Genomic DNA, 13,942 nt, shown 5'->3' with positions numbered 1-13,942 from the left:
TTAAACTCTGGTTTCTAGCATTTGACCATTCCTGTGGTGTAAATATTCTCCCCATGGCCAATTTCAAGCTATCAATGTGATGTCACTGACCACAGAGCTGGGAAGAGAATGTACAGGGCCCACCATTGTACTGTATTTCCAATACACAAATACAATTGATATTAATAACCTCGGAGTATAGTTTATAGTAAAATAGAAAGTGATGAATTCTAGTATTTATTACCTCTTTAAATGTAATTTAATTATAAATTCTAATTTTTAATAATGAGTATGTTTTAACAACTGGGTCACAAAATTCTTAGAATTTTAACAATCAGCTTTTTCAACCCAGCGTAACTCAGGATAAGCTATCTTTAACACAACACTATATTCCTAATCCAAAATGCTTGGGACTGGAAGCATTTTTGAATTTTGGAATGGTTTCTTCATACTTACTGATTGAGCATCCCAAATCTTAAAATCCAAAATACTACAGTGAGCATATCTATTAAGCATCATGCCGGCACTCAAAAAGTTTTAGATTTTGGAGTGTGTCAGATTTCAGGTTATCACATTTGCAATGCTCAACCTATATTATTTCCAAAATTTTTGTTACTTATAAGAACAAGCCATAGACAGACAAGCTCTGTGTTGCCTTTTGAGACGGTGGAGATAGAAAAAGGAAAATAAGATTTTCTTTATGTCTTTCAGATGGGTCAGTCAGTGAGCCAGACATGGCAGCCAACTTCTGCCCTGACCACAAGGCACCCATGGTGCTGTTCTTGGACCGAGTTTACGGCATTAAGGATCAAACTTTTCTGCTCCACTTATTAGAGGTTGGATTTTTACCTGACTTAAGAGCCTCTGCCTCTCTAGATACAGTAAGTTGCAAAAATAAGAAAAATTATTTTTCCCATGATTGTAAAATTAGCAACATTGGACTTAGAAAAAATATTTTCTATCTACTGATGACATTTTAGTAGCCTGCTTTAAAGGGTAAGAAAACAGAAGCACCATGAAATGGAAGATCTTAATTTATTGGCCAGAGACTTAAACGTAGGTGAATTTGACCCCAGAAATTCAATCTACCCCCGTCAATGGCTAAGTCTCTGAACCGTGGCAGGATTTGTTGTGGGGCAGCTATCCCACGCACTGCAGAATGTTTAGCAGTATCCTGGGCCTCAACCCACTAGATACCAGTAGATACCACCTCCAAATCCCACCAAAGAAAATTTCAGATATCACCAAATATCCCCATGGGGACAAAAATCATCCATAAGGACTATTGTTTATGGAAAAGGCTGGCTGGCAGCATTATAGACTAGAAATGCTTTTCCCACTCTCCCTCCTTAGTTTCATGTACTGACCATAAAGAAGGATAGGTCTGAAGCCAGGGGCATGACCGAGGTAAGTACAGAGGACAAGAACAAACACAAGTGAGGGACAAAGGGGAGCTAAAGCAATTCAGTGTCAGCAGACACTGAGACAGGAGGCCCCGGGAGCTAAAGAGCTTAGACACCAGATGCTACAAGTCAGGACTAAGCAAAGAAACAGTTGAGAGTCCTGGGTGCAAGCAGAAAAGACAAACTAGATCAGCTTAAGTCTAAAAAATACCATACCAGGTTAGGGTGTTTTTAAAGAGTTAGAATATTTCTCAGAGGCTCCATCTGGTGTCCAACAGAGATACAAGTCTGAGTTCTGTGATGGGTAGTCAGCAGCCAATGCCTTAACTAGAATGGATTCCATCTGAAGGGGTTACCCAGAAATGGACCGAAAGAGGAGCCCCGTCATAAGTGGGAGCCCCAGCCATATGTGCAGCATAGAGATGAGAAAGGTTATGTCCATGGCAGTGTCAGGGGCGTAGGATCCTTTCTGACATTTTTTTTTTTTTTATGTTTGTTTTTTTTGCAGTTTTTAGCCAGGGCTGGGTTTGAACCCACCACCTCGGCATATGGGGCCAGTGCCCTACTCCTTTGAGCCACAGGCGCCACCCAAACAATGCATCCACCGTTACTTTTGTTTTGAACTTTTCTGTAAATTCCTTGATTTAAAAAGGCATAATTTTCTTAATCTGAGGGGCTTCCCTAAGGTTCCTGATCAAAGCCCTAAATTTTTTGTAGATGAAACAAATGGGAAATGCTATTCTAGCATCTGGTGTTCAATTGCATGCTCAGCCAAACAACAAAAAGATTTTACATTCAGTTCCTCAGCACACAGGTATTCATGAATTCTCTTTTGAAAACTTTTAAACCACAGAAATCAAAGCTCTTTCCTTCCTAATTTTAACAACTTTGTCTATTAAAGTAATAAAAGTGAAAGATGAGCTATTTCTTTCAGCATGATTACTGGAGTTGCTAAAAGAAAAACTTTGATAATTTATAGGAACACCCAGAAATATGTATAGTTCAAAGAAAACAGCTTTTCAAATGGCAAGTTATAGAAAATGTGTTATTAATGCAAATATAACGGCTGTGATCATCTCAAGAAATAATGCTAATATTTCATCTCCATGGATCTCAAAGTTTCTTTTGAAGCCCTGCCGTTTTCAAAGATGACAGTTAAGATGCTCTGGCTATATTTAGTGTCGTCACTAATATGTTTTCCTTGTATTTAGCTCGTCTGTCTAAATGAGCAGAAGAGAATGCTATGAGCAAGAATTACACCAGAGTTTTAGAGAAGGTCCCAGGTTTCTGTTCCTTTTACAGTTTTCCCATGCAGAGTTAGGTTCCTTTTAACGAGTTCTCCCCTCATGTCGTTTATCAGATTGTGAATTGTTCACGATGCTCATAAATTAACTGATGGAGGTCAGAGCTCCGCTTTCTCTTTGTAAAGCTGTCACATAACTGGTGAATTTGAGAGATGGATTGGCCTGTAATCATTTACTAGTCTTAAAATCGTAAGAGGACAATATGTGACTCCCCAAAAGGTGAGAAAAGAGCACTAACACAAGAATAATAATGTAATAGCCTAGTAGTTGGATTTTGCAAGTGTCAGGGATGTTGGGTTAGGCTGGCTATCAGCTGATGTTAATAAAAGGTTGTTCATGCCATTGTTGTGAAACACGGACATGTGTGACCTGCCCCAGCCTGTTCCATGGGAGCTCCATTCAGTTGCCCAAGGGGGTTAAGCGTGTCCCCGTCCGCTTTTCCTAGGTCTCCCTCAGCACCACAGAGGCTGCGCTCGCACTCAACAGGTACATATGCTCCGCCGTGCTCCCGCTCCTCACGAGATGCGCCCCTCTCTTTGCCGGGACAGAACACTGCACCTCTCTGATCGACTCCACGCTGCAGACAATATACAGACTTTCCAAGGGCCGGTCCCTCACCAAAGCACAGAGGGACACTATAGAAGAATGTCTGCTCGCCATTTGCAAGTCAGTATCCTTCCCTCGTTTCTACCTCTGTGTATGTGTCCGAGGCAGCTGCGTTTAAGGGTATAATCTAAAAACCGGAGGAACAGTCTAAGGAAGCTTCCAGGGCTCTTCCAGACCTCTCTCAGGCTGCACTTGGGCCTTCCTTTTACCACAGGCTCTACTCAAGGTTCATCTTTAGCTTGGAGAAGGGAGAGAGGGCACAGCTCTGGCTGTCACCATAGGATGCTAGACCAGGAGGCCGTCTCTCAGCCCTGCAGTGTTCAGATTACAGAATAGTTGTTTCATTCCCAACATAGAGCCAGAAGTAGATGTTTCTGTCCCTCTGTATGAGCAGACTCTACACAAAGGCCAGACTCTAAGAGTATTAAAAAAAGGGACCTAACTCCAGGCCTCCCAAAGCCTTGGGAAAAATAAAGAATCTCCAGTTCCTGTGGGGAATTAAAGACTGGAGCTTTTACCACTGCAGATGGGCATCAGAGCCAACTGAGGACAGGAGAGCCTTCAGTGCTGAGGAATCTACATCAGGGCTGGTAAAGTCCAAAGAAGAAGGTTCTTTCAATAGCAGGTCTCAGCACAGGCCAGGACTGTGATCTGTTATACACCAGTGTTTTCTCTTCTCAGCTGCATATTAGAATTACTTGGTGAGTTACTAAATAAATATCCCAGTGCCAGCCCAAAAAATCAAAACCTTTAGAGATAGGACCCAAGATTTTAGCTTTTGAAGCTCCCCAAATGATTCCAGTATGCAGCCAAGATTGAGAATCACTGCTGCAGGAGGCTCTGGAAAGAGCCTCAACAGGCTTCCCTTGTAGGGCCCAGCTGGGTGTGGTCCTGATTTTTGATGAATGAATTTTTTCCTGATCACATAAGAGAAGACTATGCATTGGAAGGCTTCCTAGAAAAAAATTTTTCCTTTTAGAACATCACACTACAAGGCAATCCCAACAATGAGATACCATTACATACATATTAGAATGGCCAAAATCCTGAACACTGACATCACCAAATGCTGGCAAGGATGTGGAGCCACAGGAACTCTTTTTCATAGTTGGAGGGAGTGAAAAATGCCACAGCCACTTTGGGAGATGGCTTGGCAGTTTCTTACAAAACTAAACAGACTCTTACCACGTGATCCAGCAAGTGCTTTGGTGTTTATCCAAAGAATCCAAAAACCTATGTCTACCCAAAAACTGCACAGACATGTTTATAGCAGTTTTATACATAATTGCCGAAACTTGGAAATAACCAAGATGTCTTTCGAGTTGGTAAATGGATAAGTAGACTGTGGTAAACATCCAGACCATGGATTATTCAGTGCTAAAAGAATGAACCATGAAAAGACATTGAGGGGACCTTAAATGCATATTATTAAGTAAAAGCAGCCAATTTAAAAGGCTATGTACTCTGTGATTTCAACTATGTTATAGTCTGGAAAAAAAAAAAAAAACTAAGGAAACATTAAAAAGTTCAGTGGCGCCAACAAGTTGCTAATACAAATGAACACAACACAGGGAATTTTTGGTGCAGTGAAAATACTATAATGATTGATGTCATTAAATACTTGTCAAACCCACAGAATGTGCAACTCTAAGCATGAACTCTGGCATAAATTATGGACTGTGGGTGATAATGACGTGCCAGTGTAAGTTTATCAGTTGTCACAAATGCAGCATCTGATGGGTATATTGATAACAGGGGAGGCTGTGCACGTGTGAAGTCAGAGGACATGTGGGAACTCTCTGTACCCTCTGCTCAAAACCACTCTGAAAAAATAGTCTGTTTAAAAAAAATTGAAGATGTTTTTTTAAAGGATGATCTCATGTTTATTCTAACGATGGTCCCTACATTTATAATGCTTCATTAAAATTAACCATCTCTGCTGTCATTGTATCTTCTCAGGCCTATAGGTGTCGATTACTTTAGGGGCCAAGCTGTGTCATTGCACAGTCCTGTATTATGGGAGTGGGGAACAGAGGATGGAAGGTGGGAAAGGGGCCTCCATGCAGGCCCCCCTTGTGAAAACAGACCCTACACTGTGACCTACTTCACTCATCCCAAGATTACTAGAAATGGCAGGGAATCCCGCTAATTAGAATGGTTTTGACCTTTCAAGGGAGACATAGTTTGGTGGACACACTGATAGACTTCTAGGAATTAATGAGGTACCTAGGTTTTGTACTTTGCCACGTTAAAAGGAAGAGTAATGGCCCCATTACTTGTTTATATTGGCCTCTATTTTTCTTCTCAATGGTAGCCAAGGGAATAAATAATGAGCTTACACAAAAAGAAATCCTCCTTATCAGCTTGATCCTGTAATTGCTGGTGACTCTATCACTGGGCAGCTCCAGATCTTGTTCTGCCTTTTGCTCATCTGAACTCAGAATGTACCTTAGGAACCACATCAAACATCAAACACCAAACAAGGATCCCAGCCCCTCAACATAAGCTATTCCTAGTAACAGAGTTATGATGGTGAGCCTGATCTAAGCTGCAAATACTTGTTATTTTATTTATCTTTTTTTTTTTTTTTTTTTTTTAGACAAACTCTCACCCTGTCACCCTGGGGAGAGTGCCACAGCATCATCATGGCTCACAGCAACCTCAAACTCTTGGGCTCAAGTGATCCTTCTGCCACAGCCTCCCAAGTAGTTGGCACTACAGGCACCTGCTACAACACCCAGCTAGTTTTTTCTATTTTTAGCAGAGACAGAGTCTCGCTTTGGCTCTGGCTGCTCTGGGACTCCTGAGCTCAAGCAACTCAAGCAATCCAAGAGTGCTTGGACAACAGGCGTTAAGCCACCATACCCGGCCAGCAAATACTTTTAAGAAAATCAGACTTGGGGAAATTGGAATTTTACATTGAACAAAAATATAGCTCACAGCACTATTACTATACTTTTAGGACCTTGTACACTTCTTGAACAAAAATATAGCTCACAGCACTATTACTATACTTTTAGGACCTTGTACATTTGAGCTCTAGATACAGCAGACTAACTGATTCATAATTAGATTTTTTTTCATCATTTTCCTTTTAATAAATCAAGAATAAGTCAAGTTACAGATTTATCGTACTCTTTGATTTTATTCAAATGTGTCAGTCTTAGGTGGTAATTACTAATTAGCTGAACAATAACATGAAACATTAAGTAATTTACACTATAATTACAAGATTCAAAGATAAGGCTACCAGCCTTATGTGGGGTCTCACACCTTATAATCTTAGCCCTCTGGGAAGCCGAGGTGGGAGGATCACTTGAGCTTAGACCCTATCTCTGCTAAAAATAGAAAAACTAGCTAGGTGTTGTGGCAAAAGCCTGTAGTCCCAGCTACTCAGGAGACTGAGGCCGGAGGATCGCTTGAGCCCAGGAGTCTGAGGTTGCTTTGAGCTAGGCTGAGGCCACAGCACTCGACTCAGGGTGACAGAGTGATACTGTCTCAAACACACACAGACAAAGCTACTTACTGTATGTTTTGACTAGCCCTTTTCACTCCAAAGATTTTAATCACAAGCCACTTCTAGAAAAAGTTGTGAAATGCCAAGGATTTCCTCTCTGACACTGCAACATTTAACATCAGAGTTGTTAACTTTGACTCCATAGCTCCTTTGGCATCTGTGGAAGGAATTCGGGGTTCTTGAACTGAACTTGTGTCTAAATGAGTTCTTTTTTTTTTCTGGGGAGAATCCACAGGGGTCACGGAAGTTTTAACAACTTAAATATCAATGTTGCTTTAATCTCCTTTCTCTGTCTCAAATTTTGTTTGCACCAAATACCAAAGCCATGAATGCAGTAATTTGGTAAATTATTATTTAGGTACTATATTTGCCTTTTAAAGAGTTGTCTTGAGAACAAAGCCTTACCCTAAAGAAATTATTCCAATAGTGAGAATTTCATGGACCATATCATAAGCCAGAAGGCCTTAAAGTTCCCTTCAATGCACACCAGTAGGTGGCCTCAGAGCCCACCTGTGCAGCTGGTCAACTCTAGTTTCTCAACTATGCGGGGTTCAGGGGACTTGAGTCCTTAAATGACAAAATTAACTGCACCACCTCTCCTCGCATATAATTAGTGAATATGTTTTGAATATGCACAGATCCTAGAACGTTTTATCACATGGTGATTAGAATGTAACCTCAGATGTCCCAATTCCTTAGCACATGTCCCTCTTGCTGAATGTTAAGTATACTTAATTTTTACAGTATTTTATCATTGACTATTGTTTATCTACAGTCTCATGTATTAGGAAATATTTTGAGCTTTAGCTCTAATATATGTTGGTGCTGAGAGTTTCTTTCATTCTCCCTTCCTTCTTTATCTTCTTTGTTTTCTGATCCTATTTTTCTGTTTTTCTTATTCCATCCCACAGTCACTTGAGGCCTTCTATGTTACAGCAACTCCTGAGACGCCTCGTTTTTGATGTGCCGCTACTCAACGAATATTGCAAAATGCCTCTCAAGGTAAACATCACTGTTGTTAACAGAAATACAGTCCATGGCATGGGAAGCTTGTCTTATAATACGTGATATCTTCATAATTTGTAAAACAAAATGTACACTATTGTTGTTTTGCTCCTAGGGATGGAATGTTCATGGTATGGCAAGAAAAGTAAATTATTACACTACGTTATTTTCAAAGATATAACTCATGAGGCTTGGAGAGGCAAGCAGCTTGGTGCCAAGAGGTAGCAAGAAAGCACTGCCCCAAACAAAAACCTCAAGGGTCTTTTACTGAATCAGGAAAACTTTGTGCAGACAAGACACATGGAGTATACAAAGTTAATTATAGATAAAAGCAAAGAAGTTTTGCCATGACAGTGAATTGAGGAAATAATGAGAAGAAAGATAAAAGATTATCATAAGATTATAAAGTAGAAAAGACACAGTTACAATGCCTCAGTGGTAAACTTTAACTTCCTTATTCAATGCTGCTAAGTTGTATCTTAACCCTTAAGCAATTTCAACCTTTTTCAGCATGCGACTCATATAAACTGCTGAACATTCCTGACCCCCTGGCGGTGTCCCACAGGTACTGTGTTCAGTATGGGGTAGGGGGTCAAGGAATCCAGGCTGTGGCCGGCAGATCTTCAGGAACGTCAGCCTACACTAAACTCTAACTCAGGCATCCTCAAACTGCGGCCCGCGGGCCACATAAAGCCGTTTGAATTCTATTTGTTCCCGTTTTGTTTTTTACTTCAAAATAAGATATGTGCAGTGTGCATAGGAATTTGTTCATAGTTTTTTGTTTTAAACTATAGTCTGGCCCTCCAACGGTCTGAGGGACAGTGAATTGGCCCCCTGTTTAAAAAGTTTAAGGACGCGTGCTCTAACTCATAGCACACTAAATGGGTCTTACTCCCTTCAGCTGGTAGTTAGCCAATAAGACACTACCCACAAAAATCAAACCCCTCCTTGATGTCCCAGTTGGAGAGAGTAGATTTACTGAAATCATTAACTGCTCCAACTTTCTTTCTGCTGCCTTCTTATTTAACAGAAATTGGTTAGGGGACTTAGATGTGGTGCTTTCCTGCCCCATTTAGGTTTTCAGAATATGTTCAGTCTCAAAAAACATTGAAGGCCCTGTGATTTTTCAGTTGAAAGAACTAAAATATTTTCCTTTCTATTCCATACTGGTTTGTGCTTTTGTAAATTTGTAACAGATCCTCTTTTTTCTTTTTCCATTTTTTTCCTTTTTCTTTATTAATGGAAAGGACACAGAGACCTCTTTTTATTTGTTGTCTTATTCCATATTTTCTCATGTATTTTATCACTAGCACTGAAAGTATCTGGACCTGTTGGAAGGGTGCCAGAATCAGCCACCTACCCAAGGGAACCATGTTTTGTTTCTTTTATCTCTGAGGCACCTGCCACATTTGCATATTAAAAATGTCGGTAATGACAGACCTAAAAATCCTACCTACTGATTTTTCTTTTTTTTTTTTTTTTTGTAGAGACAGAGTCTCACTTTATGGCCCTCAGTAGAGTGCCGTGGCCTCACACAACTCACAGCAACCTCCAACTCCTGGGCTTAAGCGATTCTCGTGCCTCAGCCTCCCCCTACCTACTGATTTTAACATAACTTTTTCTTGTTTAAAAACAGATACAGTCCAAGCAAGATTTTAAGAAGAATTTTACTGGGATAATTAGAATTCCCAGAAGCTTTTAGTTCAATTCCCTGTCTCTATGCCGTAGAGAGAACAGTTTGCATGTCCTCAGAGATTTCACCTTCCTCCAAGGGCTAAATCTCTCCAACCCTAACGGTCTCAGTTTTAATCTCAAAAGGCACTTTTATTGATAACCAGAGTCTGCACAGCTTAAGGTGGCATTGCTTCCTCTCTGCAGGCATTTGTTGTCAGCTGGATGTTGACTTTGAAGAGGCATTATTGACACCACTGCTTTTACCTCTCACATCAGTGAGATTTTTCTTTGAGGATGTGGAGCTCACCTGCTGGGATGGGAACATTACCAGTGTACCTCTGCCCTCTTCTGGCCAGATGTGAAACTGCAATAACATCCTGGGGCTTTTCAGAGGGCTGGAGAGAGGCAGGGAAGCCATGGGTAGCAATCAATTAAAAGAAATGCTTCAGACCCACAACTGACTGCTCACCATCCCTTTCCCATATCCACAACACCCAGGATCTTTCAGAATTATGAGCAGAAAAACTTCTTCTGCCTAGAGCAGCAGCACACAGTAACTACTTTCAGGTGGCATTTTCTCATCTGAAGTAGAATCACCTCTTCTCCATTTTCTAGTAACTGCTGGAGGCACAGTAGGAGGCACAAGAATTAATCAGGTGGATTCAGCCCAGACTAGCTGTCATTAGGCACCAGGGCAGGCTGTTCTCTGTGGCATTTGAAAAGTCTCTTTGTAGACAGCCTAACTATTTCAAATGTTGGTTTCATCTTCATGATCTCACTTACTATGTTATTCCCCCCTGTGTGTTTTTGATGCCTGTGGATCCTCTTTACCACACCCCATTGGTGCAATCCTGTTGGGCACCTTGCAGCTTCTGACGAATCACTATGAGCAGTGCTGGAAGTACTACTGTCTGCCCTCAGGGTGGGGGAGCTACGGCCTCGCTGTGGAGGAAGAACTGCACCTAACAGAGAAGCTCTTCTGGGGGATTTTCGACTCCCTCTCCTGTAAGGTAATGGCAGTGTATCCTGCACAAAAAGGCAGGACTTCCATGATCCAAGCACCCATGAATAATAGCTGTCACCTATTTGGCTTTACCATGTACCAGAACTGTGCCAAGCACTTCACAAGCATATTAGATTTGTCCTTACCCGACTCTCTGAAAGGGAAGCTTTCATGGTCCTCATGTCACAGATGAAGAAAGGACTCAGCAGTTGAGTAATTTGCCAGATTCACCAAGCTAGTACATGGGAGAGCGACCACCAGAGTGAATGACACGGGCATTTTCTGGTTTCAGTCTTGATGATTGACACCCCCCCTTCCCCTGCAGTCTTTTCCCCCAACTTAGGGTGGCTCCTGGTAGCAGACCTTCACTAATTCAAACCGAGGAGAGAAGCCATCTGCTCTGATGTTGGCGCGTGGGATTTCCAGAAGACTGTAACCAGTCATTCTGGGGGGGAGTTTCTTCACAGCCATTGGCTTGAGAAGATCAGTGAGAACTCAGGCCTCGAATCCCAAGCCTTACTGAGCAGTCTGATGAAAATAGATCTCTGACACTCAGACTTTGCTCCACTTCCCTTAACCCAATTTACTTAGATTTGTGAGGTCACTGGCTTTAAAGGCAGAAAATGCTTAAGACTGGTTTTCTTACAGAAGTCTAAAGCATACATATAGTTTGTTCACCTGCACTTAAATTTTCTTTGCCCCTGAATTTCTTTGCTCTAGAATAAGCAGATCAAAAGCTATTCTCAAACCCATGCCATTTGACTAAAACTCCTTCCCAGCTAGGTGCGCAAGAGAATGGTCTACTATTGAGCAGTCTTCTAATGATATCAAGGTATGACCCATGTCAGCTACTATGGAGCTTGGCAAAACGTACTGTGCCCTCTTTACTTGTAGGCTGGGTCAGTTTCCATGACCATTATTGGCAGATTAGTTTATAGACTTTTCTAGCCTAGAAAGGACCACTTTAATTAACTCTTAGATGGTCTTGAAGTTAACTGTTTGGGAGATACCAATTTAAACATTGGTTTAAGATTTTTCATCTTGGGCTCAGCACCCATGTACAGTGGTTACGGCACCAGCTACATACACCGAGGCTGGTGTGTTCCAGCCCAGCCCAGGCCAGCTAAACAACAATGACAACTGCAACAAAAAATAGCCGGGCATTGTGGCAGGTGCCTATAGTCCCAGCTACTTGAGAGGCTGAGACAAGAGAATCTCTTAAGCCCAAGAGTTTGAGGTTGCTATGAGCTGTGACACCACGGCACTCTCCTGAGGAAGACATAGTGAGACTCTGTCTCAAAACAAAACAAACAGATTTTTCAATTTAAAGTGAACAGCAACTTGAGGGCTTTATAGATCATTATTGTGCTGTCCGGATACCTCACTTTCCACCAGAAAGAGCTAAAGTGCACTTGGTTGACATGGATAAATATGTGTGTTTCATTTTTCTTTCCAGCTGATTGGTGAATGGTCCTACCTGATGGCGTGGTTCTGCTTTGTCTACTAATAGTCTTGGTTTTCCCTCACAGAAATATGACCCAGATCTTTTCCGAATGGCCCTGCCTTGTCTCAGCGCTATAGCCGGGGCCTTGCCACCAGATTATTTAGATACCAGAATCACAGCCACGTTGGAGAAACAGGTCTCAGTGGATGCAGATGGCAACTTTGACCCCAAACCTATCAACACCATGAAGTGAGTGCAGAATCAACTTTTAGCTGATCCAATTATCTCATCCAGTGGCCACTGTTTTCTTTCAGAAGGTAGCAAGAAATTTACCTTTTATTTCTCTTTTGCCAACACTGTTCATCATTTCCCTTGACACTATAAGTCATATCAGGCACAAGGTTTAATCCATACATATCTAATTATATACTGTACTATTCTAGACTTTTTTTCAGGGAGGGGAAGATTGGTTTATTTATTAGAAGAGATGGTTACTTCTATAAATAAATGTCACCAGAGCCACTAAGAGAACCACCCTGACAAATTATGCAATTAATTTATTAATGAGTTTTTTGACAAAATCTTTGCTCTTTGTGAATTAGACCTGTACAGTTCTAATAGCACTGTGCATCAAAACAGCTCCATAAATAACACTCAGCTGAGCTCTGGTGAGGCCTCAGGAATGAAGGCAGAACAGCATGTGGTCCTTCCCTTAGAGGCTGGACCTGCTTGCTCTTTGCCATGCCAAAGGATGCTGAAACTTTGGAGACCACATTTATGTCTATTAATTTCTCTCCATGAGTCTCTAGAATTCCTCGTTGATGTTGATCAGGCCATGGAGATATATTTATCATTTGGGCAAAATGTTGCTCAGTTTGGTTTGTAGTCATTTGGCCCAGTTATGAATGTGTGTCGCCTTCAGTTCATTTTAAATGAAGAGCTCTAAAACTGCTTCAGAAGGAGCAGGGAAAGTAAGACTGATTCTGTGTCAGCCCTTTGTACTTGTGTTCGGTGGCAATAGTTCTTAAACGAGAGCCTGAACCCTTTCTAGGGGGCTTTGCCTTTGATATTACATAAAATTCATCTTTGGGATAGTTAAGCATATATCCCACTGGACAGAGCCTTGGAGGGATGGTGGGAGATGGAATTGAACTTGGTGTAAGAAAGGTAAGGAGGGTGGTAAACCATCAAGCTGGGGCCAAAGAAAAGGCAGGTGCTGACGCTGGAGAACTCAGCCTATAAAAATTTCAGCAAAGTATGCTGAAGCATGACAAAGTAAATGGTGTGATAACTTGCATGCTTTTATAAACATTATGAGACAATATTGGACACCCATTATGAGACACTCTGGCACTTGTGTGCTGATGATGAGTGGTGCCACTCGTGTGTTATTTTGAGAGTTCTGATTTCTTTAGGGTTACCTCTGACATCAGTAAGGTTTTATAAGTAATGTGAGAAATGGGGGCTAACTATGGCTGAGTTAAGGATAAGAACACCTTATAGAAAGAATATGGGGTCATTATCAAAATCTAGTGAAGGCCAGGTTTCAGCCAGGATAGGCCCCAGGAAAGGACTGCTATCAAGACACAAAAGGGCACGGTTCTGGGGCCCTCATCCGGTGAATCACCTTAAAGAGTGTGCTGTTCTGGTCTCTCCCAACCCAAAATTCCAGTTCTAAGGAGAGAGTCTGATTTGCCTAGTCATGTGCCCATCCTTGGTGACAGTTCACATGACACTGCGTGCAGCACAGGAAGATGGTCCCACGCAAAAGGAAGAGCAGGTGCTGATCCCAACAGAAAGGGCAAGAGCTTCTGGGCAAACAAAAATGACAGGAAGCTACTGTATTTCTAAAATTCTAGTATTTTTCCATGAGCTACTGGATCCTAAAATGTAGGCAACCACTGTTTTGTAACATAGGGTCCTCTGGCTACCCATTTCTGCCATTCCCAGGTTGGAGCCATGATTATAGAGCATTTCCAGTGGTTAAAGGTATTCCCATTGTCTAAC

The 13,942-nt window shown here is 41.6% G+C and overlaps 1 protein-coding gene across 2 annotated transcripts in view; it reads left to right on the top strand.

The window, feature by feature from the left end:
• RYR3 (ryanodine receptor 3) overlaps positions 1–13,942 on the top strand; it is a 502,828-nt gene that overhangs the window by 376,412 nt on the left and 112,474 nt on the right. For both annotated transcript variants that reach the window (XM_053594081.1, XM_053594080.1), the window contains 5 exons: positions 691–860; positions 3,132–3,352; positions 7,721–7,811; positions 10,358–10,498; positions 12,021–12,184. In XM_053594081.1, coding sequence (XP_053450056.1) covers positions 691–860; positions 3,132–3,352; positions 7,721–7,811; positions 10,358–10,498; positions 12,021–12,184 — 787 coding nt within the window. The remainder of the gene's footprint in view (positions 1–690; positions 861–3,131; positions 3,353–7,720; positions 7,812–10,357; positions 10,499–12,020; positions 12,185–13,942) is intronic.

This window comes from Nycticebus coucang, chromosome 6 (assembly GCF_027406575.1).
Source record: "Nycticebus coucang isolate mNycCou1 chromosome 6, mNycCou1.pri, whole genome shotgun sequence".
Taxonomy (NCBI): Eukaryota; Metazoa; Chordata; class Mammalia; order Primates; family Lorisidae; genus Nycticebus; species Nycticebus coucang.
Note: the sequence above shows the minus strand (reverse complement) of the source record. Positions and strands in the feature narration are given on the sequence as shown.